The sequence below is a fragment of the Meriones unguiculatus genome, chromosome 8 (assembly GCF_030254825.1).
Source record: "Meriones unguiculatus strain TT.TT164.6M chromosome 8, Bangor_MerUng_6.1, whole genome shotgun sequence".
Taxonomy (NCBI): Eukaryota; Metazoa; Chordata; class Mammalia; order Rodentia; family Muridae; genus Meriones; species Meriones unguiculatus.
This window is the reverse complement of record NC_083356.1, coordinates 120,484,230-120,511,179: the sequence shown is the minus strand read 5'-3', so window position 1 is coordinate 120,511,179 and position 26,950 is coordinate 120,484,230. Positions and strand designations below refer to the sequence as shown.

At 45.4% G+C, this 26,950-nt stretch overlaps 1 protein-coding gene across 2 annotated transcripts; it reads left to right on the top strand.

The window, feature by feature from the left end:
- Positions 1-265: 265 nt before the first annotated feature.
- On the top strand, positions 266-26,169 carry Pdk1 (pyruvate dehydrogenase kinase 1). 2 transcript variants are annotated; one of them, XM_021663337.2, is made up of 11 exons: positions 266-555; positions 2,473-2,614; positions 6,476-6,547; positions 9,569-9,753; positions 10,008-10,097; positions 12,108-12,185; positions 13,242-13,318; positions 14,791-14,889; positions 18,131-18,241; positions 19,410-19,523; positions 22,464-26,169. In XM_021663337.2, the coding sequence occupies exons 1-11, from the start codon at positions 357-359 to the stop codon at positions 22,602-22,604; spliced, it is 1,308 nt and encodes a 435-aa protein (XP_021519012.1). In that variant the 5' UTR covers positions 266-356; the 3' UTR covers positions 22,605-26,169. The 2 variants fall into 2 exon arrangements, with proteins under 2 accessions (XP_021519012.1, XP_021519013.1); XM_021663338.2 differs by lacking the exon at positions 266-555 and adding an exon at positions 564-647.
- The last annotated feature ends 781 nt before the right edge of the window (positions 26,170-26,950 follow it).

Sequence of the window (26,950 nt, the reverse complement as noted above, 5' to 3'; positions counted from 1 at the left end):
GGGGCGCCAGGATCGCGGCCACCCGCTCCGCGCGGCTTCAGCGGCGTCCCTCCCTCGCCAGGCTGAGCTGACGCCTCTTTTCCCTTTCCCTGCCTGCGTCCTCTCGGGGCTCCGCCCATGAGGGCGTGGCTTCGGGGAGGGGCGGCGACCAGCGCTGCCTTTCCTCCCAGCTCGTCCTCCGGGCTCCGCCCACGGGGGCGTAGCCACAGCGAGGGGGCGGCGGCCGCGGCGCCGACAGCAGCTCCCCGCCCCCGCGGCCCGCCGCGACCCGCCACGTTCCGCACGTAGCGCCCGGGTAGCGGCGTTAGAGCGGCAGGCTGGCGCCGGGGGCTCCGGCTCCTCCGGCGGGGCTCGGGATGAGGCTGGCGAGGCTGCTGCGGGGCGGCCCGGGCGTCAGGCCGCTCTGCGCCGCCGTCCCCAGCGCCAGCCGCAGCCTGGCCTCGGGCTCGGCCTCGGGCTTCAGGCCGGCGTCGGAGCAAGGCGTTCCGGGCCAAGTGGACTTCTACGCGCGCTTCTCGCCGTCGCCGCTCTCCATGAAGCAGTTCCTGGACTTCGGTGAGGGCGGCGGGGCGCTCCGGCCTTGGTGCGCGGGCCCCGTCCTCCCGGGCGCACCCCTCCTCCCTGGTGTCGCCTCCCCGGCGTCTTAGGTGCTTCCTTCCTCCCCGGAGGGTGCGGGCGCTGGCAGTCCGGGCTGGCAACCGGGGCGAGCGACTGTAGCGAGTGAGAAAAACAAAGCAGGGGGCCCGCGGGCGGCGGCCTTCCGCGCACGTGCGCAGGTGCGCGCTGGGGACCGGGTGCCTTCAGGGAAGCCTTGCTCAGGTTCAAGGCCAGAGCGCGCACACTTGTCCGAGGGCGGCGTCCTGCAGAGGCGAGTTCAGTGCCAGCGCAGCGGTGATCGTCTAGAGTGGCGTGATGGCAGGAAAACAAGTTACTACTGGCCCAGCCACCGGGAGCAAGTTGGTTTCATCAGCAGTCAGTCTCGAGCACGTGTAAAGTGCATGGCCTTGGCTGTGTGTAACAGATTGTAGAAGGACCTGCAGAATTTGGACTTCTCATCAGGAGTCATGAAGGGGAAAGGAAAATGCTTAATATAAACGCTAACGTTGAAATCCAAAAGTTACGGAGTAGAAAGAGTTATCTCCTATCCAGACGGCAGTGGCGCACACCTGTGGTGTGCCCAGGGAGGCTGAGGCAGGCGGGTATCTGTGAGTTCGAGGCTAGCCTGGTCTGCAAAGCGAGTCCAGGACAGCCAAGGTTACACAGAGAAACCCTGTCTCAAAAAAAAAAAAATGTTATCTTCTGTGTTCTGTTGTCAGGTATAGCATGGTTAGCAGGCATGAGAGATAAGCTGGTGTGTCTGGGTGTGTTATCTTAAAATCGTGGTTTTCGGGGACAGGTGGTTTCCCCGTGTTCCTTTATTAAGGGAGTACAAAAGGACCCGTTTTTGCTTCATTCTTAAATGCCCGTACTGTGGTGTAGCGATCCCTCACTTCGTTCATGAATACGATATTAAACTTGTACAAGATGCTTTCCTTAATAATACTCCGAATCTTGACAAGGTAGTTTCTGCTAAGGTTCCATCTGTAAGACTGAATTAGTTTCAAATGGATTATTGAAATACGACTTTTTAGTTCAAGTGACGCTGCCTTCCAAGGGATGGATGCTCTCAGCTCCTCTGCCAAACATCTGGATACAAGAGTGGAGGAAGGGGCAGGTGACTTCCCCAGGAATCAGGCAATTGAGTAGGTTCTGCCTGATGGTTGGTTGCTGATGCGGCGCTGATGGCCTTTGCCTTCTGTTGCCCGAAAACCTTCCCTGTGGTGACTGTCCCGGTGGCTAGTATTTGTGTCTACTCAACCTACACATATTTGGATCAGAATTTGCCCAAAGTCAGGGGTCAGAATTAATTTCTCTCTCTCAAGTCAGGGTTTCTCCTTGTAGCCCTGGCTGTCCCTAGAACTTACACTGTAGACCAGGTTGATCTTGAACTCACAGAGATCTGCCTGCCTTTGCCTCCCAAGTATTGGGATTAAAGGCCTGTACCCCTTTCCCCCATTACCCTATACCCCACAACCCCGGCAGGAGTTAGAATTTCTGAAGGGTAGCAGCATGGGGCCTACAGAACAGGCTTTTCTCAGTTCTCCCCATAGGCCCTGAACCTTAGGCAGACATGTGTAACTCACATTAATTCTAAGGTGGCTGGCTAGGTGCAAAGTGTAACAAAGTGCCCAGTGTGGTGCTGAGCAGTTGGAATTCCAGGAGTTGGAAGGTCATTCTGGAATCAGGGATGCGTTATAGGCCAGTTAGCTCAACCTCGCCTGGACCGCTTGGTTTCCTAGGCCCTTCCTCTCAGTGTGGTAATTCGGCCATGATGGCCTTGCCATATGACTCCCTCCCTTTTCCCCTTGCTTTCTGGCTTCAGATACCTTGTGCCTTGTACTTAACTGCCTTTTCCACTGTGCTTGTTTTCAGGATCAGTAAATGCTTGTGAAAAGACCTCGTTTATGTTTCTGCGACAGGAGTTACCAGTTAGATTGGCAAATATCATGAAAGAAATAAGCCTCCTTCCAGATAATCTTCTCAGGACCCCATCCGTACAGCTGGTACAAAGTTGGTGAGAGACCTTTGTTTTGTTTTGCTTTTTGAGACAGGGTTTCTCTATGTAGCCCTGGCTATCCTGGAACTTGCTCTCTAGACTCAGAGATCCACTTGCCTCCGCCTCCCAAGTGCTGGGAGGCAAGCACCAGCACTGCTTGGTAGAAATGTAATAATCTGATAGCAGCTACATCGTCCGTATTTTTTACCAGCCTCTGTAAAGAAGTGTCGCACCACAGGCATAGTTACCGAGGGAATTGACACAAGGCTTCTTCCTTGCGAAGCACCGTCAGCTTCTTTCTGTTTCTGGTTTTGAGACAAGGGTCTCTCTGTAGCCCTGGTGTACTAGAACCAGGCTGGCCTTGAACTTACAGAGATCTGACTGCCTCTGCCTGCAGGTGCTGGGGTCAAAGGTCATGCCACCATGCCTGGCAGCAGTTTCTAGGCACATAGCTTTTAGGCTGAGCAGACTGAACTATGTGTCCTGTGGTTGGTTTTAGGGGGAAGAAAAAACAACAACCTATTTTCCTTCATACTCAGTAAACAAATTGATAGATCCTTAAAATAGAGTGTTGACTATTAAACAAATCGCAAAAGTGACAGCATTTATTCTGCTTTTTATTAACATCTTTATTAATGAGCTCAGTTTGATGATGTGTAATATGTCCACACATCCTGCACTGATCACTTTCTTTCTTAAAAATAGAGGTTATTGTTATTACATAGAAACTGCAATTTGCCATGATAATAATAATGTACGGGTGTTTTGCCCAGATGTGTGTCTGTGTACCAAAGGTGTGCCTGGTGCCTGTGGTGGCCAGAAGAGGGCGTTAGATCCCCCAGACTTGGAATTATAGATGGTTGTGAGCCACCATGTGGGTGCCAAAAACTGAACCCAGGTCATCTGTAAGAGCTGGTAGTTCTCTTAACCACTGAACCATCTCTCCAGCCTGATAATAACAACGTGAAGGGTATATTTTTACACGGCCACCTGTCCACATCCGTTATTTCTAATATTTATTTATTTTGAGACAAATCTTTCTGCCTTCACCTCCATAGTGCTGGAATTATTGGCATGTGCTAGCACAGCCTGCTTGTTAATTATCAAGTGTTATTAATTATCAAGCGTTTTACAAATTTGTGGTGTGGGTGGGGAGAGAAAGGGAGAGAGAGAGAAAGAGCATGTGCAAACACCCATTTGCTCAGATTCCTGTGAAGGCCAGAGAACTTGCAATGAGTCCTTTCATTCCACCGCCTGGGTCCCAGGGATGAAGCTTGGTTAGCAGGCTTGGGGTGTGCTGTCTTTACCCACTGAGCCGTCTTCCTGGTATTTCCTTGTTATTCTGAGACTCTGTCTTGGGCATGCCCGGAGCTCAATACACAGACCAGGAGGACATTGAAGTTGCAGAGATTCTCTTGCCTCTGCCTTCTTGGAATTGGGATTACAGAAATATGCGACTATGTCCAGCTACTGTGTCCAACCAAAAAGGCTGCTTTATTTTGTTTTCTTGAGATAGGGGCTCACTGTTGGCTAGCCTAGAAGTCACTCTGTAGACCAGGTTGATCTCGAACCAGTGCCTCCCCAGTGCCGGAATTTAAAGTGTGAGCCACTGTGCTGGGCTGGGGGAGTGTTAAATAAAATTTTTGTGCATATGCAGGCTAGAGTCGAGTATTAAGTGGGAAAAAATGTGACTGCAAAACATTTCCCAATTATGATTAGTGGAGACGCTAAATTTCTGTTTGTAGGCATTGTAGTTTGTGAGATAAGCTGGTCAGACATCAACCTAAAGAGTAACCAAGGGAGCTAGAGAGACGCAGCTCAGCGTTGAAGCGTGCTTACTGCTGGGAACCCAGTTGTGTTCTCAGAACCCTCACCGGGTGGCTCCCGGTCACCTCTAACTGCAGCTGGAAGGGCTCCAACCCCTTATCCTGGACTCCGAGGACCCGTGTGCTTACCCGTGTGCACATGCTCCTCCTACACACGAGCCCCCATAATTAAAAATAAGTCAGTATAAAAGGGAGATAAACAAGGGCCTGGAAAGTTGGCTGAATGGTTTAGAGTGTTTACTGCTCCTCCAGTGGACCAAAGTCAGGCCGCTCAGAACCGCCTGTAAGAACAGATCCAGGACCTTCTGGCCTCTGAGGGGAAACACACACACATACACACACACACACACACACACACACACACACATTAAAAGTCAATAATAAAGAAGCAGCAGAAGAATGACTGCTGTATATGGTCCCCAGAGGCTAGTTAGTTCACGTATGGAACCACTGGAAATGTAGTTAAGTGAGAAGAGAGGCTTAGAGAGCATCATGGGAGAAATAGAAGAAAATGTGGAATTCCCAGGGAAGGCTTTCCCCGTTTCTCCTCATCCTTCATTTAAACTAGCTCATCATGCTTTCTGAAGTCTGGTTTTGCCTTACAAGGGGTAGGAACTTAAATGTCCCCTAAAGACCAAACTTTTTCTTGCTGGTGAAGAGAAATCTGAGGGCTGAAGCAGGCCCAGCTACGAGAATCAGTCGGCTTTGGACTGCAGCAGGGCCTCGTGGGGGCAGTGTGAAGTGCTCCGAGGCGCTCTAGGCAGGACTCACACTGTGAAGAAGATAACCAAGTGGCCGCGGAGGTGTCAGCCCGGCCTGTGGTGCCCTTTTGCTTAGCTGCATGACGCCGAGAAGGTCATCAGGCCTTCCTCCTTTTGTTCTAAATAAGAGCTAAGGGTAAATTAAAAGTGTACATTTTAATTGCTTTTGTTTTGTTTAGTATATGGTAGCTCGTAGACGTTCAGTAAGTACTTGTTGACTAGACCTAAATATCTAAAAATGAGGCTTTAAAGCACAAACACTTAAGTCAGATTCTGAGAGCAAGGTATACCCTTATTTTGCTGTGATTAAGACAAGCATTTATCCATGATTGCAGTGAGTGGTGGCAGTTCAGTTCTCAAGATGCAGTGTTTATAGTCTGATACATAGTGCCTAAACCTTGTAGGGTTTAGAACATAAATCTTAAACTCTTAACTCAAATTTGACCTACTGACCTATGCTTTTGTGTTTTTTGAGGGGCAAATGCTGAATAAATGCTTTACCACCAAACTGTACCCTCCAGCCCTTATCTGTTTTTTTGGCTTTTAGACAGAGTCTCACTATTTAGTTGTAGCTGTCCTGGAACCCACTGTAACCAGGCTGGTTTTGAACTCACAGAGATTAATTTGCCTCCCAAGTGCTGAGGCTAAAGGTGTGTGTTACCATGCTTGATATTTATCTGTGATTTTAATGGCCTTCCTTCCTTCCTTCCTTCCTTCCTTCCTTCCTTCCTTCCTTCCTTCCTTCCTTTTTTTTCTAGATTTATTTGTATGTGCGCGTCTGTGTGTCTGTCTGTGTCTGAGTTTACATGATTGTAATCAATATGTCTGGATGCCCACAGACACCAGGGGAGGATACTGGGTTCCTAGGAGCTGGAGAACGTGCTGGTTGTAAGCTGTCCTCTGTGGGTGTTGGGAGCTGAGCTTTTACTGTCAGGAGGAGCAGAAAGTCCTCCGAACCGCTGAGCCATCTCTCCAGCCTGAAAGTATATATTTCCTGTGGTCTGCCTAAAACTTCAGTCAGATGCCAGTGGGTGTAAAATCCTGTTTCAAGACCAGTGTGTTGCTCAGCTGGTAGAGTGCTTGCTCAGCATACATAAAGCCCAGATTTGATCCCCAGCACCACTTGAAGCTGGGCTTGCATGAGACCTTGTCTTAAAAAAAGAAGGAAAAAGAAACACAAACCTACTTTAACTATAATTTGTAGGAGTATTTTAAATTTAAAATTATAAAAAAATACCATTTGTGCTAATCTTACAATATGAATAAACTCAGCACTCTGATTTGTATCTTAGGTATATCCAGAGCCTTCAGGAGCTGCTTGATTTTAAGGACAAAAGTGCTGAAGATGCTAAAACTATTTATGAGTAAGTATAATTGCATGATCCTATTCTGAATACAAATTTTATATTCTTTAAAATACCATATAAAGGAATAAATGTGGTTACCTTAATTTGCTGTTGGTCCGGTTTAAGGAAACTGATTAACACTGACGGTTCTTTTTCTGTACAACGTAGTCACTTCCTCCATTGACAGCCCACGCAGGTACTAAAGACAGCAAGGCAGACTAAACAGGGTGCTGCACTGATGGAAGGCTCTCCATGTCCCTTTTTCCTGTAAGAAGAGACAATTCAGATGTAGTGACCAGGGGACGTCTAGGTGTGGCCTGGATGCCTCTTGATCTGTTAACCTGGCCAGTTGGGGAGGGCATGCCAGTCACAAAGGGACAGCCAACCTCTGCTCCCTTCGCTTGTTCATGTGTGCAGATGCTGCCTGGATAGTTTTAAGTTTTTAAAGAAAAGCTTACGAGGCAGAATTTTTCATGTAAGAGCTGTAATTTTGAAACCTGGCAACTGCTAATGCTTTTTTTGTTATATAGAAGGGCTATAAAAAATAGTTCTGGGTTCTTGTGGTCTATGATTTATAAGATAATGCAAATCGTATGCCCAATTTCGTAGCCCAGATGCCAGAATTGATAAACCCAGACGGTTACTTAGGCATTATCTGCTGGTAATGAATGTTAAGACTATAAAGAGCAGTGTCTTCAGAATCTGCCATCTTTTTGGGGGATTAAGGGATGTTTCGAGACACCCCTTTCTCTTTGTAGCTTTGGCTGTCCTGAACTCACCTTGTAGACCCGGGCTGGCTGGGAACTCACAGAGACCTGCCTGCCTCTGCCTTTCCAAGTGCTGGGATTACAGATCTGTACCACTGCACCTGGCTTTGTTTTTTGTTTGAAAGTAGTCATCAGAAATTCACTGTCTAGGTGAGTGATGACATTTAGTGATTTAAACAAGTCTACTGGGATAGTGCATTTGCACACAGGGTGTGTGGCTTGAGGTCTTGTAGCTAGTACACAAAGCAAAAGTACATGGCAGAATATTCTATAAATGCAAGTGTAGAACCTTTTGAGAATGCTCACTCAGAGCTGGGCCTAGGAAATAGAGTGAGGAGTCAGGCAGAATAATACTGTCATCTCTACTCCTTTAAAAAATTATGTTTGCGTGTAAATTATGCTTGTGCAGGCTCCTGTCCATGTGCGTGGCGGCCAGAAGCCAGCCTGGGGTATCAGCCTCTAGAATGCCATCTACGTACTTTGAGACAGGGGCTGTTGCCTGAGAAGTCAGTTAGGCTAGATTGGTTGGGCAGTGGCCACCCAGAGTCCTGCCTTACTCCAGCTCTGGGATCACAAATGCGAGCCGCCATGCTTGATGTTTTTACATGAGTTTCGTGTAGACTGAACTCAGTCTTTTGTCACAAGCACTTTACCCACTGAGCTGTCTTCCCAGACCAGTTCCCTGTTTCCTGAGGGTCTCATATGTGGCCCAGGCTTTCTTGGAACTCACTGGGGAGTTCAGCCTGACCTCTAGTCTACAGTGATTTTCCTGCTTCAGCTTCTGCCTGGGATTGCGGGTCAGTTACTGTACCCTGCTCAGCAGTTTTTGTTCTAAAGACAGGAAGAAAATAGGTAAATAAGGAGGGGATTGAAATTTTCAGTTGTTTGTTGTTTTTGAGGACTATTTTTTAATTGTATTTTGTCTTTTTTTTTAAATATTCAATTTCTATTTTTTTGTAAGATTTATTTTTATTTTATGTATATGAGTGTTCTATCTGCATTTACACCTGCCAGAAGAGGGAATCAGTTCACATTATAGGTGGTTGTGAGCCACCATGTGGTTGCTGGGAATTAGAACTCATGACCTTTGGAAGAGCAGACAGTGCTCTCAACCACTGAGCTATCTCTCTAGCCCCCTGTATTTTGTTTTAATAGCTTGGTTTTGAAATTTATTAACAGCTGAAATTTTCAAAAGTGTTTTAAGCAGTGAGAGGATTACTGGAGTAAGTTAAGTGGTACTCAGGCAGGCTGGTGCCTTAGGAGAGCACTCGTTCAGAAGCATGAATCCTGATGGCTACTTAGGAGATTGGCTTGTTACCTCGCAGTTAAGACTTTTTTCTTGGGGGCTGGAAAGATGGCTCAGTGGTTAAGAGCACTGTCTGCTCTTCCAAAAGACCTGGGTTCAATTCCCAGCACCCACATGGCAGTTCACAACTGTCTGTAATGCCCATTCCAAAGGATCTGACACCTTCATACTAATGCACATAGAATAAAGTTAAATAAATTAAAAAAAAAAGACTTTTTTCTTTTTAAATCTTATTCCTTAAATTGACAGAAATAAGAAGCCAGTATGATTCAAAAATATCTCTTTCACTCCAACAATTTTATTTTTTCATCCACTTTGGGCTTTTGTTTGTTTTATTGTTTGTTTTTGTTTTTCTGAGACAAGGTTTCTCTGTGTAGCCCTGGCTGCCCTAGAACTCACTGTAGGCCAGGCTGGCCTCTATGTCACAGAGCTCTGCTTCTCCCTCTGCCTCCCCACCACCTGGCTTCTCATCTGCTTTGCAAATTCAGGGTGAGTGAAATCAGAGTTGTTCTTTCGATCTTTCCATTCTGAGTGGCTTCCTTTCTCTTTGAACTCCAGGGAGGAGAGCCGCAGCCGACTTTCTTGCTTACTCATCTTGATTCAGTGTGGAGCGATTCTGTAGAAGCAAGGGACTTTTCTTAGGCAGTGTATCTCTGGAATGCTGTCCTCAGATTAGTGAGCCGCAGATGGTTAGATAATAACGGATAAGGGAGACCCTTTACGCTGCCCAAAGTAGTATGGCAGCTTGAAAGGAATCCAAGAATTAGGTAAGCTTTATTTTTAGAGATCCTTGCACCTTGTAGGTTCTGTGTATTTTATGACTTGCAATGTGTATAAACAAGTGTGGGAAAGCCTTCACTGACTTTCCTTTCTCTTAAGTAAGGCCTTTTGTAACTGCAGCTTGCATCTTCGTATTAAAGTCGCTTGTCAACATATGTGGGTATTTTGACGGAGAGGTTTGTTTAGATTCACAGACACAGTGATACGGATCAGGAACCGGCACAATGACGTCATTCCCACCATGGCCCAGGGTGTGGCCGAGTACAAGGAGAGCTTTGGGGTGGATCCTGTCACCAGCCAGAATGTCCAGTACTTTCTGGATCGATTCTACATGAGTCGCATTTCAATTAGAATGCTACTCAACCAGCACTGTAAGTGTCCTGACATTGGAAGAAGTGACTAGTTAATGTGTATAGCGCTCTTACATTTATTTGGAAATTGTCCTTTTAGTGTGAACATTCCCGCTATACAGAGAAGGCATTTTTAGTGACTTTAAAATACTATCTGTATGCTTACGGAAAATATTCATCCTGATGTTTGCTACTATTTCGAGAAAGAACGTTTAGGTCTGGGAAGGGGTGTTAGGTAAATGCGCTTACTTTGTTTGGTTGTTTGCTTGTGATAGCTTTATTGTTTGGTGGAAAAGGAAGCCCATCTCATCGAAAACACATTGGAAGCATCAATCCAAACTGCGATGTGGTCGAGGTTATTAAAGGTAAGTGCATTTGTGGTTTGTGGAAAGATGCGAGGTGAAAGTGCGGAGTTGTTCCTTCCCTTCTGACTACTACCTGTACCACGAGGAAAAAAAAAGTTAGGAGTAAGTGTTAGGCTTGGAAATCACTCCATGACGCTAACTGTGCAGGATGTAAGGTGAATGTCTCCTGGTAGAGTTTTCTCTTAGTAAAGTTTGGTCTGTTAGTGTGCTCTTCTGTTTGCTTCAAAAAGCTGAAGTCTGTCCCCACCCTCCCTAAAGAAGGGCCGTTCACACAGCTCAGTGTGTAGAGATACCTGCCGTTAAGCCTTGAAGCCTGAGTTTGATCCCCTGAGCTCGTCTGGTTATAAAGAGAAAACTACAGAAAGTTGTCCCTCTGCTCTCCATAGATGCATCCCTTAGCATGCACACACCCACACATGTACAGGCACACACACAGTAAGTAAGTAAAATTCAGGTTCCGAGTCCGTCCTTCCTGGTGACCAATGCTAAGAGTTCATAGCAATTTAATTTGCATCTTTTCAAGCATTTTTTGTTTGGTTGGTTTTTCAAGACAGGGTTTCTCTATGTAGCTGTGGCTGTCTTGGACTCACTTTGGAGACCAGGCCAGCCTTCAGCTCATAGAGATCCATCTGTCTGCCTTTGCCTCCTGAGTGCTGGGACTAAAGGCGTCCACCTACTGCCTGGCTCTTTTCAAGCATTTTTTTTTTTCTTTTTTTTTATTGACATTACATACATGTCTGTGTATGAGTTGTTTTATGGGTTTTGCTGTTTTTACATTTTTTAAAAAATGTTAAGTGTGTGGGTACTTTGCCTGCATTTATGTCCGTAAGTCCTGTGCGTGTGCAGTGCCCTCGGAGGCTAGAAGAAGGGGTGGGATCTTCTGGAACTAAAATTACAGGTGAGCAATTACTGAATCCAGGTCCTCTGCACAAGCAGCCTGTGCTGGGTTTTTGTTGGTTTTTTTCCCTGAGTCAGTGTTTCTCTGTGTATCCCCGATGGTCCAGGAACATGCTATGTAGACCAGGCTGTCCTCGAACTCAGATACTCACTTTCCTCTGCCTTCTGAGTGCTGGTTTTAAAGGCATGAAAACCATGTCCAGCTAGCAGCCTGTATTCTTAATAGTTGAGTTATCTCTCCAGCCACTGTATTTCGTTATTTTTAGAACATGGAGCGCTTCATACCTTTTACTACAAACTCATAGCCATATGGACATAACCCACATTTCTGAGCAGGTCTTTAGAATGTCACTGTCTTGACCTGTCCTTGTAATGTGCACTTAGGTTGTTTGCATTTTTTTTTTCCCTTCTGTTACTCACGGTATCTTAGTGAACATCCTTAAATATATAGTGTTTTTGCTAGTACAAGGCAAGAAACTTAGGATTGCCAGGCATGGTTGTGCACACCCTTGGTCCCAGCGTTCAGAAGGTAGAGGCATGTGGATCTTTGTGAGTTCAGGGCCAGCCAGGGAACTGGACATCAGACAAGCTGAGGTTACATAGTAAGACTTACCTCAACAACAACAACAACAACAATCCTAGAATTAAAAACATTTTAGGCATTTAAATATTCAGTGCTTCCAAAAAAACAAAACAAAACAAAAAAACAAAAAAGAACCCCATAAAACAAGAGACATCAAACCAATAGATAAATGTGGAGTAGACTTCCTAAAACCTGACCAATGTTTTTGAGATGTCTCAAAAACACACATATATATATGCAAATAAATATTTAATGTATATAATAATCTATTTAGCCCTGTTGTGTCTTTTGCTTTGTTTTTGGTATGATTTTTCATGCTGACTTTTTAAGCTTTTGTGGCCCTTTCTGTCATTATTCTCTAATGACTCAGGCTTTGTCACATAGAAGACCTTCCTGCACTAAGATTGTTAAAGTATATTTTCTTCTGCGTACAGTTTTAAATTTTCATTTGTCAGTACTGTTGGCCTCTCGTTGCAAAAGACAGAAGTCCATTGATTTAACGCTTCTTTGTTTTGTTTGATTCACACTAGATGGCTATGAGAACGCTAGGCGGCTTTGTGATTTGTATTATGTTAACTCTCCTGAACTAGAACTTGAAGAGCTCAATGGTAAGCCTGCCTGGGGCGCCTGTCCTCAGTAATGGGTTCTGACGGCCAAGGAGCAAGTTGAGATTTGCTTGGACAGTAAAGGACTCCTCCATAACCTTCACTGAGTGCGAAGGCAGGAGATTCGTGTGTGCCACATACATCTACACTAACGTAATCTAACTTGATTCTTGGGAAGAATATTTTGGTGTTTTGTTTTTGCTCTCTTTATTTTTAACTGATCATTTGGATTCTCGTCTGTGTGAGAGGCTCTGATGGTCTCTCCACCCTGCCTTTTGGGAAAAGGGTTCAGAGTTTTGGACAGAGACTGGTGATTGGTTATTTATCAAGGAAAACCTCTCCCAGGTTTAGATAATCCTTTGAGAAGGTGGTGGGAGGAAGTACGATTTAATAGGCTTGACCTAAGCTGAATTCTGGACGTCTGAGTGGGGCGCAGTGACGTTCTCACCCATAGAAATAGGACTACTTGTGATTTCCTGCCACACTGATTATTCTGATAGATCACTGCCACAGGCAAGAGGTTAGGAGCTTGAACTGTGTGTGCAGTGCCAGGTACCCCATTCTAAGCGGGAGGTTTTCAGAGGACACTTTGATTTACTGTGTAATTTACAGTCCAGTTATTTAGTGGTCAAAGCACTCAGAAACTTGGCGTCTCTGGGAGAACAAAGGGTTACGCACACCTCTTGGAAAATGATGCCAGCTTTCTTTTTCCTTTTTTTTTTTTTTTTTGATTCAATATTGTTTCCATAGCAATGTCTAAAATAAAATAGATAGCGTTCTACCCAGGTGAAACCTTTTTTTTCTAAGATGTCTGTCTTAGGAAGTACAGTCCTACCTGAAGATCTACAGATTGGGTAGCAGCAGGACTCTTGTCTTGCCGTGTGTGTGAGTTGAGGGTTCAAACTCTAAGACAGTAAAGAAATGGTGTGACAGTATGCCTCCCCCCATAATGCCACCCTCCATAGCGAATGTTTTCTCCACATCACTCCACAGTTTATTCTTAAGAATGCTTTGAGCACATCTCTCTGTACTTTCATATTTTTCTCTTCTGCTCTGTAGCGAAATCACCAGGACAGACAATACAAGTGGTTTATGTACCATCCCATCTCTATCACATGGTGTTTGAGCTGTTCAAGGTTTGTAAACTAGTATTGCATAACCTTTACCAGTCCTTTCCTAAGCTTAGGGATCTGCTCTGAAAACCATGTTCCTTTGGACTTCCTGTTTCATTAAGATACGCTGTTCCCTGTCAGTTTTGTGCCACTTTGCTGGAAGTGAGCCTTTTGTCTGTACAGATGGCTGCCTCCGTGCAGAAGAGCAACAGACCTGGGAGCCAGACCGACCTGGAGTTGACTAAAGATTCTCTTGCTTAGTATGTGGCCTTGGGCAAATGACTCAGTTTCCTCCTTGAAGCTAGGAGTGTTCTCCCGGAAACGTGGTGACGATTGGGGAAATTTGTGCTGAGTGGCCATTATAGCAGAGCATGCTGGAGGTGCTTAGTACATTTGTATTCATGTTTTCATGGACCAAAATACTTAGAATTGTAATTCCCAACCTTCACTCTTGAGCCAGCCACGCTTACATGCCTTTGTCTGTTTGTTTGTTTTCTTTCTCTTAGGAAGTTGTTTATATTGGACTTAGAGAACTGTTTGCTGTTTATAACAGATTTGGAAAACTCAGTAAAAGCATGCTGGTTGGGTTGGGTTGCCCCCCGCCCCCGCAGATTCTTGATAGGCAAGAGTTGATAGGTTGATGAGTGTGGTTGCCTCCTGCAGCTGCACAGGACCGTCCTAGCCCAGAAGCCTGTGCTGCCTCCTTCGTTAGCTGCCCCGTCTCTAGCCAGCAGTGAGCAGAGGAGCAGAGAGATGGCTGCCTATGGAATAATGCCCAGCAACACTGACCAGGGTTAGCGCACACACCTGTACCTGTGACTCCAGCACGTCTGAAGGAGGCAGGGAGGGTGCAGGCCCTGTGGGCCATCCTGAGCTGCATAGCAAGACCCTGGCTCAAAATCCAAGCGCAAAAGAAAATAAAGAACAATATGCTGAAATACAGAACCAAAGTACCTGCTTTGTTTTGATAAATTAAGAACTACCCTAACACCTACATAAATCTGTCAAAGTAGCTAAAGTAGTTGGCCCTTAATGTGTTAGAACTGTCCCCCCCCCACGGAAATTTTAGTCATGCGAACGTTCTACCCTATGATACTTAATAAAACTTATATAAGCTGCAACATTCATATGATGCACAGGACAGTGACTTTGTCTGGCACTGTTTGTCGGGAATGGCACAGCCTCTTCTCCTCAGTCTGCTCAGTCCTTGGCGTCCAGGGCCCTTGCTCTCAATTCCACATTCAGCCCCGGCTTCCTGGCCTTACTGGCTTCTGCTCCAGTGCCACGAGTCCCCTTGCTAGCCCGTGCGTAGGCAGTGCTGGCCTTGTGTGCCTCACACTCTAGAAACTAGGCAAAACATTTTATGGTGTAAATACTCTTTAAGTTTTAAGCCAGTGACAAAGGAAACTTGGAATTCAGATGATACATATGTATCTTAAAATTATAAGTAATTGCTTTTTTAGAGCTGTGCTTTAGTGTAATCTGATGTGTTTCAGAACGCAATGAGGGCAACTATGGAGCATCATGCTGACAAAGGCTTCTATCCACCCATTCACGTTCATGTCACACTGGGCGAGGAGGATTTGACTGTGAAGGTAATTAAAAAAAAATGGATGTGTAGGCATGCAAAAATAATTTATGTCTAGTTTCTATACATAATTACTCTCAAGGGAAAGAATTTCAGTCAAGTAGATGATAAGCGCTTTGTTTATCTGGCAAATTAGAGAATTATCTTGTGAGTCTGTTTCTGTTCTGGTCCTTAATCCATATTCAGGTTGAAGGAATGCCTGGAGACAGACTTTGATCAGTGAGAAATCGTAACTATTTGGGCACGTTCCGTTTTAAGCAATACTTTTTGTTTGCTTAGTTTCATTTCATTCTCCTCAGCCTTTCAGGAGCACAGGCGGTGTTCGCTTTACGTCATAGTTGTGGGGACTGAGGGCCGGGGAGGAGCCCTGGGTCACACTGGGGATAAAAGCTGCAGCCCTCAAGGTCCGCTGTCCGACCCACTGCTCGACCTCCCCCCTCACCTGCTCAGATAGTGCAGTTTGCTTGGAGTAATTGCATGTCTTTTTGAGTAATATACAGAGCATGTTATTTAACATAGAGTGTAAAAGTCAGCTGTCCTTTTTGGCTGTTTCTGCACGCTGCTTACAGCTTGCCTTAGCTGTTCAGCGCTCACTGTGCTTCCGGGGAGTGTTCTGTCATTGCTGGTTCTGAAGAGCTCACACTGTAAGTAGCAGGCTTTCTGTGATGGTGGGGAGACAGACTTCAGCTCTTTCGAATACAGCAGTCGAACGCTTATCCTTCCCTACCAAGCTCCAAGTCCCCCTTGCCCTGAGTGCCATTTCCCTTCTATTGTTTCCCCAGTGTTGGGTTCATACATGGAATTGTAGGTTGCAAATAATTCAGAGTTCTGTGGGCATCTGCTGCTCCTGTCTCTGAGGTCAATTTCAGTGGGTTTTAACGTTTGATAAGTTCTTGGTTTCCCCTATAAGGGTTTATGACATGTGCCTCCATAGTCTGATGCAGCCTGATAAGATTATAGGGTGGCACCCTTTCTTTCTTTCGTTCTCAAGAATAAGTCACTTACCAGTGTGCTACCTGGCTGGTGCCAGACAGAAAGTCTCATTTGTATGTCCACCCAGGTGCTGTTTGCCCCATCCTTAAAATGCAGTCACTCAGGGCACAGCGCAGCCTGAAGAACCACTGTTTTACACAACATGGAGTAGCTTAGGGCAGGGTATAACCTGATCTCAGTCAGGTAGGGTTGAGAGCTCAGGACCTTCTGGAGGCTTTCCTGGGTGGGAGTGTAGCCCTCAGTACAGCAGTCTAGATTCCCAGGGGCGAGCTTCTCCGAGCCGCATGTCCATCTTATTTTAAGACAATATTCCGTTACTTCTAATTGTTTCTGACAACTGTTTCCAAATGGGACCTAAGACTTCATAGTGGTAGGATGCTGGGGAACTCACAGTCAGAGCGAAGCAAGCCTTCCGAGTGGCTGTCAGCGGCTTGTTTCATACTACTGCCTGTGTATGTGTGAGGCTGTCGAGGGGATGTGCTGGGAGCAGATGACCCAGAACCACACAGAGCTCCCTGTTCCACTGAGCTGCCTCTCAGTTGGTTCATTTTCAGGGGTTCTGACAGAATTGTGATTTTTGCAGTTTTCTTGGTGCTATGCTGGAAGAGTGGCCTTTGCTGTTTTTACAGGTGGCATTGAGGTTGTTCCTTTGGGGAACAACCTGAGGTTCAGAAGGTTTCCTGCAGTTCCTCTTCCTTTGTGGTGATTGGTCTTAGGTGTCCGGTTTTGTAGTGACTGAAGTTGTTAGATCTTTTTCTGGATTGTGTTCTCGAATTTCCTGTGATACTAGTTAGTGGAGACCTTTCTTTTCTCTGTGACCTCTGGACTCATTTGTCTTATTTTCTTCTGTTGCTCTGATAAAATCCCCCCAGAAAAGCAACTTGAAAGAGAAAAGGTTTGTCTTGCCTCATAGTTAAAGGGGACAGTCCACCCTGCTGGGGAAGGCATGGCGGGAGGAGCGCCAGGTCGGCTGCACTGTGCCCATAGGCAGGAAATAGCCAGGATGCTGGCATTCAGGTAGCCTTTTCCTCTGCGGGCAGCCCAGGATCAGGGGTATCTGGTGGGGTAAGATAATTCCTCATAGGCAGTGCCAGGGTGGCCGAGCCTGGACAATCTCTCACAGCAGGACGAGGAGTAACTGGTCTAGATGCCCCCCCCCCCAGACTTTAGGTGGTCTCACTCCTGCTGGGTTGGCAGTAGTAACCATCATCCCCGTTTCTTTGGGAATCAGTTCTCCTGCTGGGCGTGTTAGCGCCCTTGCCTGCTGGCCCTTACCTTTGTTTGTTTGAGCTAGAATAATACATTACAGCACGTGCTGCTGTCCTGGTTTCAGCCAGCCTCCTGCTTAGCTTCCTGCATGTGGGCTTGCACGTGTGCAGCACCACGCTGACTTTCTTAAAAGAGAGACAGACAGATTTGTTCTTGTATGTATGTGTCTGGGTTACACATGAGTGTAGTGCCTGTTGGAGGCCAGAAGTAGTCAGGTCCCCTGGATCTGGAGTCACTGATGGTTTTGAGCCACCGTGGACGAGCTGGGAAACAAACCCGGGTCCTTTGGAAGACCAGTCCGTGCTCTGAGCCACAAAGCCATCTTACTGCTATTTCAAACTCTTGTCGTCAATATATCTAGAAAGTTAGAATTATAAATGTTCCTAACTTGCTCATTGTCTATTTGTTGTTGCTGACACATAGAGTCCAACATAATGTTTAAATGACTATATAGTATTTTATTTTAGAATGTACTTTATGTGTTCTCTGTGTGAGTTACTCTCTGATTTGTCTTAAAACCATGATGGGGCTGGGGAGATGGCTCAGAGGTAAAGAGCTCTGGCTGTGCTTCCAGAGGTTGTGAGTTCAATTCCCAGCAACTCCATGGTTAATGAGAACCATAGATAATGAGATCTGGTGCCCTCTTCTGGCATACAGGTGTATGTGCAGACAGAATGTTGTATACGTAATCAATAAATCTTAAAAACAAAAAGAAACAACAAAAAACCATGATGGATATTCTCATATTCATTGCGCCTACTTCAGTTTTTTAGGATAAACCTAGGAGGTGGCATTTCTGTGCAGAGTGTCCTTGTTTTGTTTTTTTTTTAATTTATTTTATCCTGGTTATCATACTGCCCACCAGGAAGGATTAACTTTATGCTAGTGACACCACGAGGGTAGTGTTCACGTTCTCTCCGAGGTAGTTAAATCGTGACGCTATGATGCGTGGGATGTGGTCGCAGTTTGATCCTCTCTCCTCGCAGATGAGTGACCGGGGAGGAGGTGTTCCGCTCAGGAAGATCGACAGACTTTTCAACTACATGTACTCAACGGCACCCCGGCCTCGTATGGAGACGTCCCGTGCAGTGCCCCTGGTACGTGCTGTGCAAGGGCTGTGGTGTCCCTCAGCCATCATCAGAATGTGGTTTCCCCAAAACCAGTTAAGCCAATTTCACAGCGCTCACAGGGAGGGAGAATGATTTGAGCCTTTGGAGACGAACGCCTCTGTCTGACTTTGAACAGCCCTGGGGTTAATTTTTAATTGAAATAGGTACAAGGCAGATTCTAGTTTAAGAATTTTTTTCTGTTTCTCTTGGTAGTAACGTCACAGCAGTCTTCCTGTGGTAAACCATCTGTTGCAATATGAAGAGTAAACTATAGCTTGTACTAGTAATTGGTTGTCATCGACATACTCTTTAATATTAATGTTTCCTCTCAGGTATTTATTGTTTTTAGAAAGAACTCATTGTGTAGACTGAAATGATCTCCGTTTGTTTGTTTGAGGCACGGTCTGGCTGTGAGGCTCACACTGGCCTTTATTTCACCAAGTGCCATTGCCCCAGTGGGATTAAAGGCATATGCCACCGTGCCCAGTTTCTTACATTTTCTTTCTGTGTGTCTGACTTTTGGCTGTAACTCCTCAGCTCCAGGGCAGGGAGGAAGTTGGAAATCGAGTAGTTGATTGGAGGGATTGGAGGGACACTGAGAGAGGCCTGATTACATCTTAGAAACCCATTCTAGAAGCTTAACTTTTTAATCTCCAGGGCAGGAGTTGGGGTGGTGGAATACTGGTAAACTGTGAAGATCTGGAGCAGGGAGGTGATGTGTCCGAGAGAGTTGAGGAGCTCCACTATTAGGGATCAGCTCCAGTTTAGAGCAGAGGCTGGGGGTCCCTGCTGTGCCGTCCCGGGACCCCTCTTGTTAGCAAATAGGCAACAAGGCCTTTTCTCGTCTCGCTCCACACTGAAACAGTGCTTTGCATGCGGTTGCTGAGAGTGGTCCTGGGGAACCCTGGAGCGTGACAGCAAAGAAAAGGAGCCTGCCTTCTCCAGACTACCACAAAGGCATTTTATAGATGGAAGAAAGGGCCCTAGGTCCAGAATTGATGCGCCATTGGGCTCAGCTAAACTCCAGCCTGATCCTTCTGCATGGTTGTATTTTATAAGCGCTCTCAGATGTGAGGCTGATGGCTGTGCCGCGCTCCGTGGAAAAGTGTTTCGGTGTGGGGTTCTCTGAACACAGCTTTGCTTTCTCATCCAACAGGCTGGTTTTGGTTACGGGTTGCCCATATCACGCCTCTACGCACAGTACTTCCAAGGAGACCTTAAGCTGTATTCCTTAGAGGGCTACGGGACTGATGCCGTTATCTATATTAAGGTAATAAGCAAAGCTTCTTAGCTGTATTTTATTTTTTATTTGTACATGTATGTGTGTGAGTTTATGTGTACCACATGTATGCAAGAGCTCTCAGAGGCCAGAGTGCACATTGGATCCCCTGGAACTGGAGTTCCAGTTGTGAGCCACCATATAGGTGCTGGGAACTGAACCTGGGTCTTATGGAAGAGCAGCCAGTGCTCTGAACTACTGAGCCACCTCTTCAGCCCCTTCACCCGATTTCTTTTCATGATAAGAAAAGGCACCAGTAAAAGTATAATAGGGGTGCTGGCATGGTGATACATGCCTTTAATCCCAGCACTTGGGAGGCAGAGGTTGGTGGACCTCTGTGAGTTCGAGGCCAGCCTGGTCTACAGAGTGAGTCCAGGACAGCCAGGGCTTTATTACATAGAGAAACCCTGTCTTGAAAAACTAAGGGGGAAAAAATGTATAAAAAAGGGATTTTACTAAACCTCATACCATTTAATAAATGTAGAGATATTTATATGGGAATGCATCCATTTTGATAGTTGAGAGTAGTGGGGAAAGAAATAGAAAATTAGATTAAAGTAGAAAATCCTAAGTATATAAGAAAAACCCTGGTTCCTGGACTCATTTTGTAGACCAGGCTGGCCTCAAACACACAACAATCTGCCTGCCTCTGCCTCTCTGAGTGCTGGGATTAAAGGTGTGCGCCACCATGCCTGGTGTGAATTTACCTCTTATGTAAAACATATGACTGGTCATTGAGCTTTTGGGTGCTTTGTTTTGCTTTTTGCTTTTTCAGGAAAGAATTTCTCCGTGTAGCCTTGGCTGTCCTCCTGTACCTCACTCTGTAGACCAGGCTGGCCTTTAACTCACAGAGATCCGCCTGCCTCTTCCTCCCCTAGTGCTGGGATCACAGACATGTGCCACCATGCCTGGCTTGAGCTGCTCTTATTTCAAGAAATAGGTTTGCTTGTTTACATTGTATGTGTTCATGGTGTGTATGGGCTCAGAGGACAACTTTCCATGATTAGTTCTCTCCTTTCACCATGTGTGCTCTGGAGATCGAACATGGGTCTTCAGGCTTGGTGACAGCCGCCTCTAATTACGGAGCCATTTTGCCAGGCAGTGACAACACCCAGGCTTTGCATGTGTGAATGGATGGCCTTTCGCAAGTTAGGCTAGTGTTCCCCAACCGCCAGGGGATAATCATTCCTTTTAGAAAAAAATGTCATTTTGTATGCCTGGGTGTTTGGCCTGCATGTCTGTGTACCTGTGTGTGCCTAGTGCCTGTGGAGAAGAGGGAATCAGAGCCCCTGGCACTGGAGTTCCAGGTGATTATGGAACACTGTGCGGGCCCTGGGAATAAAACCCAGGTCCTCTGCAAGAGCACAAAGTGCTCTTAACTGCTGAGCCATCTCCCCAGACCCCTAAAGTAACTATTAAAACTATGTACTTATTTGTGTGTGGGTACACATGTGGAAGTCAGGGGGCAACTCTCTGGGGTTCTTGTCTCAGAGATTAAATTCAGGTCATGAGGCTTGATGACAAACATCTCTGCCTGCTGAGCCACACATATGCAAATAAATTAATAATAATATTTTTAAAAGTGCTAATTAAGCATTTGGTGCATCTGGTTTCTTGTTCTGGCCACTAGATGGCGCCTATTTTATAGGCTATGCTTAAGAATTTTTTAAAAAGTTGGCCTGAAAAGATTAACTTAGTTATGGTTTAATGTTATTTGAGGGAATTAGATATGACAGTATCAGCAGTATTTTAAACACTAGAGGTAGCATTTTGATCAATGTTTAGGCTATCCAGAGCGTCGAGGTAGAAAGTTTTTCTATTTGAGAAAAACTAGAACATAAGCATTTTAATAGAGTCATCACGCCCAGTCATTCGCACTGAAGCCCTTCTTCAGCATGACCAGGAGGAAATTCTGGTTCTGGATTGTCAACATCTTGGGAAGTGTCAGGGACCTGTTGCCAAAATTTCGAAAAATTCCTGCTGTGCAGACAGTAACAGAAAGTACAGCTTCTCGCTGGCTCCCAGTGTTTACAGGCAGCTGTGGAGCAGTGAAAGGCCATGTATGGGAGGCAGACACACATGCCCAGGGACCAAAACTGACCGGGATGGCAGGAGACGAAGACATGGTATTGCTCTGTGATAGAGTGCTTGCTCACGTACAAGAAAGAGCCTTTGTCAGTCTCCATACTGGGTGCTGGGGAGTGAAAAACATCAGATCCAAAAAAAAGGACAAAGCATTGTTCATGTAACGGCCAAGATGGCTTAGATTCAGCTTGATAGCGATTGATGATAATATTACTATGTTTAGTTTTTAAATGTTGTAAAAGATTATTTTATGTGTGTGGGTGTTTTGCCTCCATAGATCTCTCTGTAATACATGTCTGCCTGGTGTGTGTGTAAGTCAGAAGGGGGTATCTGGTTCTTTGGACTGGAGTTAACGGGTTGTGATGAGTGGGTGCTAGGAACCGAGTCTGGGTCCTTAACCACTGGGCCGTCTCCATTCCTGTACATCAGTGTTTATATAGCCTATTACTATAGAGTGAAGAAAATTGGGTTTCTTGTCATAAATCAGCATATATATATATTAAGGTAGATAGACTGATTTTTATGCCCTTACACTTAGCCAGCTTTTTAAAGTAGCTGACTCCTGGCTGGGCTTGCACTTGGCACGCAGTGTCTGTTCTGCCTAGGTAGACGTTCCAGGCTGGCTGGCAGACAGCGGAAGCATCAAACCCAGTCACTGTGTTACCAGTGCCACAGGTGTAGCGAACAGTATGTTCCAGGCACGTCCACCCGCAGCCGTGTGGGTGGTGACCACTTGGTAAGGTGCCAGTACGTGTTGTTTCTCTGTAGTCACCGCTTGCCATCGCACATTATCTCAGATAACCAATTCTTAAAAGCGCCCGACTCAGGACTTGTTTTCCACCCCAGGCTCTGTCGACAGAATCCATCGAAAGACTCCCCGTGTATAATAAAGCTGCCTGGAAACATTACAGAACCAACCACGAGGCCGATGACTGGTGTGTCCCCAGCAGAGAGCCGAAAGACATGACCACATTCCGAAGCTCTTAAGTGCACGTGGACGCCTGGAAAACCCAAATGTGGTTTATGCTAAATCGGGAAGAGATGTGTTTGGAACCACTTTGCACCAATATGTCATGTGTGATTTTCACAATTCGTGTTTGCTAAAGCTCCTAAAGGATCAATTATACCAGCTTCACTCTGATGTGCGGTTAACTGGGTGTATTTTTGAACACTGATAATCTGGGTCGACTTCCCTTGGTGTGGTAGAATTACGGAGGTGAAGTCTCTGGGTTTCTGTAGGAAGATGAATATTTCTTTCAAGTTTTCATTTAGGTCTGCTGAAACATCGTGTAAAGAATGTGGAGGAGCTGGTTAGCGGCCTCTCTGCTTTTGGGGTTCTGTCATCTCCTAGGGGTACCACCTACTCAGATGGTCTCATCTCCCGCGCAAGCAGAGCACAGTGGTGCCAGTAGAACCTACATGCGTCGTGAGAGTGCTGAAGTTAACTGATCATGGCGGTTTTATTGCAGTGGAATGTAATGACTGGTTCCCCGCGGAGCTAAGTCCGGGTCGTGAGTAGTGTGCTTAGGAACGATGCAAGGGATTTTCATTAAAAACGAACTCTTCCTGTCTAGTCCTGGCTGGCCTTGAATTTAGGATGCCCTTCCTTAACATCAGTGCTGTGATGAGAAGGGCGTGCCACCACATCTGGCTTAGAAGAGGCATGTTTATTCCCCAAACAAGCAAAGTACGGGCAGAGAATACACTGAGGGCGAAGCACCAAGCGTTCCAGACTGAACTGATTGCCTGCTGTGATTATCTGCTGGAGCTTTTGGAAAGAATGCATTTCTCCGGGTCAAACTCCAGGCACCTGGAGGCTGAAGGCCAGGGCTAAGTTTCTCAAGTACTTGCTGCTGGGGCTCAAGGCTGGCCTGGCTGAAACCACACTTGAGAGTGAATAGTGGCATAACTGCTGTTGCCAAAGTGACAGGTTGGATCGGTAGGCCTTGGTTCCCCGTCTCCAGGCCAGGTGGACATGCTTGAGGGACATACTCCGCCTCTCAGGCCTGAGAGATGAGGGAGACTGCAGGAAGTCAGGTGACCAGAGGCCACGTCACCTTGGTTAAGTGGAGACAAGGACATATATTTTTCGTATATGTTTTTCATATATTTAAAGCAGAGAAAAGTCAGCTTAGATTGATTACAAAAATCCTTTGTTCCTGTGTGGTAATTTAAAGCTCGCAGATACTCTGGAGTGTCAGTTATTTGTATCAAAACTATGAAGCAGTGACATCTTAGTTCTCACTGAAAGTGACCCAAAGTCACATAAAATTGGAGCCACAGCCTGAGCCATCCCTGCTGATCACCATCCACTGTCTGGAATGATCTTACCTTGTCTATTAAGTGACGGAGAAATACTATGAAGACATGCTTCGCTGTTTAACTGGAGGGATTTGGGGGTTTGGTTTGGAAACTTCTCTGAGTTAAAATATCTCTTGACAAGATTTCTCAAGTTATTGCTCTATCGCATAAATATGTACATTAATACAAAAGCCAAACCATACAATATGGCACAAAATAGAATTGAGGCTGCTCCTGGGTGATCAGTCCAAGACCCCCTTATCAGGTCAAGGAGCCTGAGACTGGTCCTAGTGGCCTAGGGCTTTTAGCTAATACTACCAAATGTTGGAAAAGGCACACATATACCCGCTGTTCCTAATTGAGGGTTGAGGGCTTTGTGAGAAGTAATAGACTGTGTTCATGAGTGACATTGATTCAGTGTATTACACTTGTTAGCTTTAAATTACATTTTCTCGAAATGATGAAATATTTTGGAACCTTTTGTACAACTGTCAATAAATGTACTATTTTTACTTGTGAACTACTTTTTCCTCTCCAAGGAATTAAAAAGTTTTCCCTCCTAATCAAGAGCTAAGAAATGTTTTCAGACAAGAAGTAAAATTATTTTACTTTAGTCTCTCTTTAAGATGTAGCACCTTTTTGCTTGGTTTTCATGGTAATAGATAGAAAATTGTGTGTGAAAATGTTCTGGGAAGGCCTTTTCAGAGTTGCTTTTAAAGATACCTAAAAGGTTTTTAGATTCTTAAGGTGAGCTATTTTTGTCTGCCAGCATTAAATTTATGTGGTATAGGTATGAAAATAGATTGAGAGTTGGGGAGTGGACAGCAAATACGACTTTTATAACCTGGGCAGTTAATGAGTGTGCCAGTCTGTTATAGGAAAGGGATTGTGAGGATATTCCACACTGCAGTTTAAGCTGTTAGCCAGGTCCAATGCCTTTACTGCCGTTTCTACATGACGATGCCGAAGCTGAATTCTGCTGCAGTCTAAGATGTTTTCTTGGTGACAATAAACGAAAAACGTGGATCAACTCTTTTTAAACTTAAGTTTGAGTCACTTAGGGAATTTTAGGAATAGGCTGCGTCTTTTAAACAGTGGACTCTGCCACTATCAGTGCTCAAGATCTTTAAACATTCAAAAATTGTAACTAGTTGCCAGCACATGGGCTCAGGCAGGGTAAGGCAGTGGCCACCAAGCCTGGGTCAGGGTTAGAGCTTTCCCTCAACACATGGCGGGAGGAGAGAACCATCTACCCCTGCATGTTGTCTTTGGATCTCCATGTGTGCACTGCACATGGGTGTTTTACACCCAAGGAAATGTCCAGACAAACAAGTGAAACTTCAGCGGTAGCCAGATGTCCTACACTCTCTTAACTGTCTCTGTAGGAGTGTGGTCCAACGGGAGACGCGGATGGCAGAGTTTGGGTAGTTTTAGTTACCCTAGAGTTTCATTTTCTACACTGGCAAGCGATTGACACTGGCTGCGTGGATGGAGGACTGATGTATAATTTTGAAGAGCTGTAGATAAATAAATCTTGAGTAACTTCCCCTACCAAATAATGGTAGTAAGGGGACTGATTTAACCAGCACTACTTCTAGTTAATACTAGTGGAATGTCTAAACTCTTATGGTTAAGAGACAGATTCCACCCAGTTCTTCGTCAGTAGCAGGAGGCACCCCACCCTCCTTTCACTATTGAAATCAGTAAGGTCCAGCTGGCACGGTGGCACACACTAAGTGACCCTCTGAGCCAGCCTGGTGAACACTGGGAGTTTCAGGCCAGCCAAGGCGGCAAACATGGACCCTGGTGGTGTTTTGTCTTTTGTTTTTTGTTTTTAATTCAATCAAGTCCCTAACAACCACAGAGGAAGGGAAAAAGAGTTGTGTGGGTCTGTGGAGCTCTGAATGGCTAACTAGAGAGGAACCCCAGCCCATAAACTGCTTTGAGTTTGTGCTTCAAAGGCTAGGTGGTGAGGGTTAAGTTGGGTTGTTTTTACTGGAATAGCTTCTCATTAAGTCTGATTAACTTGTGGTCTCAATACTATTAATTTTCTCACGGTCAAACCCAAAACACTTAAAAAATAATGCAAGTAATGCTTTGTGAAGGGTTTTTTGTTTTGTTTTGTTTTGTTTTGTTTTTGCATGTCAAAAACGAATGCATTTCTATCTTACATAATCCTAGCATTCTTAAATTACTGTATTATTTGTTTTACCTTTGTGTTTGGAAAGAATTAAACACTGAACTGCCCACTCTTTTTTCTGTAGTCTTCCTATTTCTTTAGCTAATTTTAATCATAGATTTTAATGGGAAAGCACAAGATTGTCTTTTTTTTTTTTTTTTTTTTTTTTGGCTTCCTAAAGCTGTTAATCAGCTAGGGGCACAGAGTGCGTGCCTTGCACTGATGAGACCCTAGTGCTACGTAGACCAAGCATGGTGGTGCATCCTGGTAACCCAGGGACACATGCCGACAGTCTGCGTTACAAGGAAGGCAGAAGCAGGAAGACCCAAAGTACAAGGTCATCCTTGGCTGTGTGAGTTTGAGGTCATTTTGGGATATGTTAGACCCTGTTTGTTTTTCTTTCTTTTTACCATGCCTGATTTCTAGCATGCTGTAGTCCTGAAAACTATTGCAGGCTTTCTCTACACAAGGGTGATAACGAGAAAAAGTAAGCCTGGAGAAGCAGACTGCCCTAAACGATCTCTTGGACATATTTCTTCAAAAGAGTGTTCTAAACCAGCCTAAATTAAAGTCAACCTGCATATATTTTAAGCTTCCCAAATTGAACATCCAAAATGGAAAATTTTTAAAAAAATGCGAATCGGCTAAGTGGTACAGTTCTTTCCCAAACCACTGCTATCTGTGATTTTTTTTTTTTCCTAAGATGTATTTTGAGCCAGGTGAGTATTACAGCTTCAGCACTCTCCATTTGCTGGCCATTCCTGACCCTGTGTCAAACGAAGATAAGGCTCATTGTTACCCCAAGTCACAGACTGCCACCGCAACCACAGGCAGTCTCCTGTGGCAGGCTCTG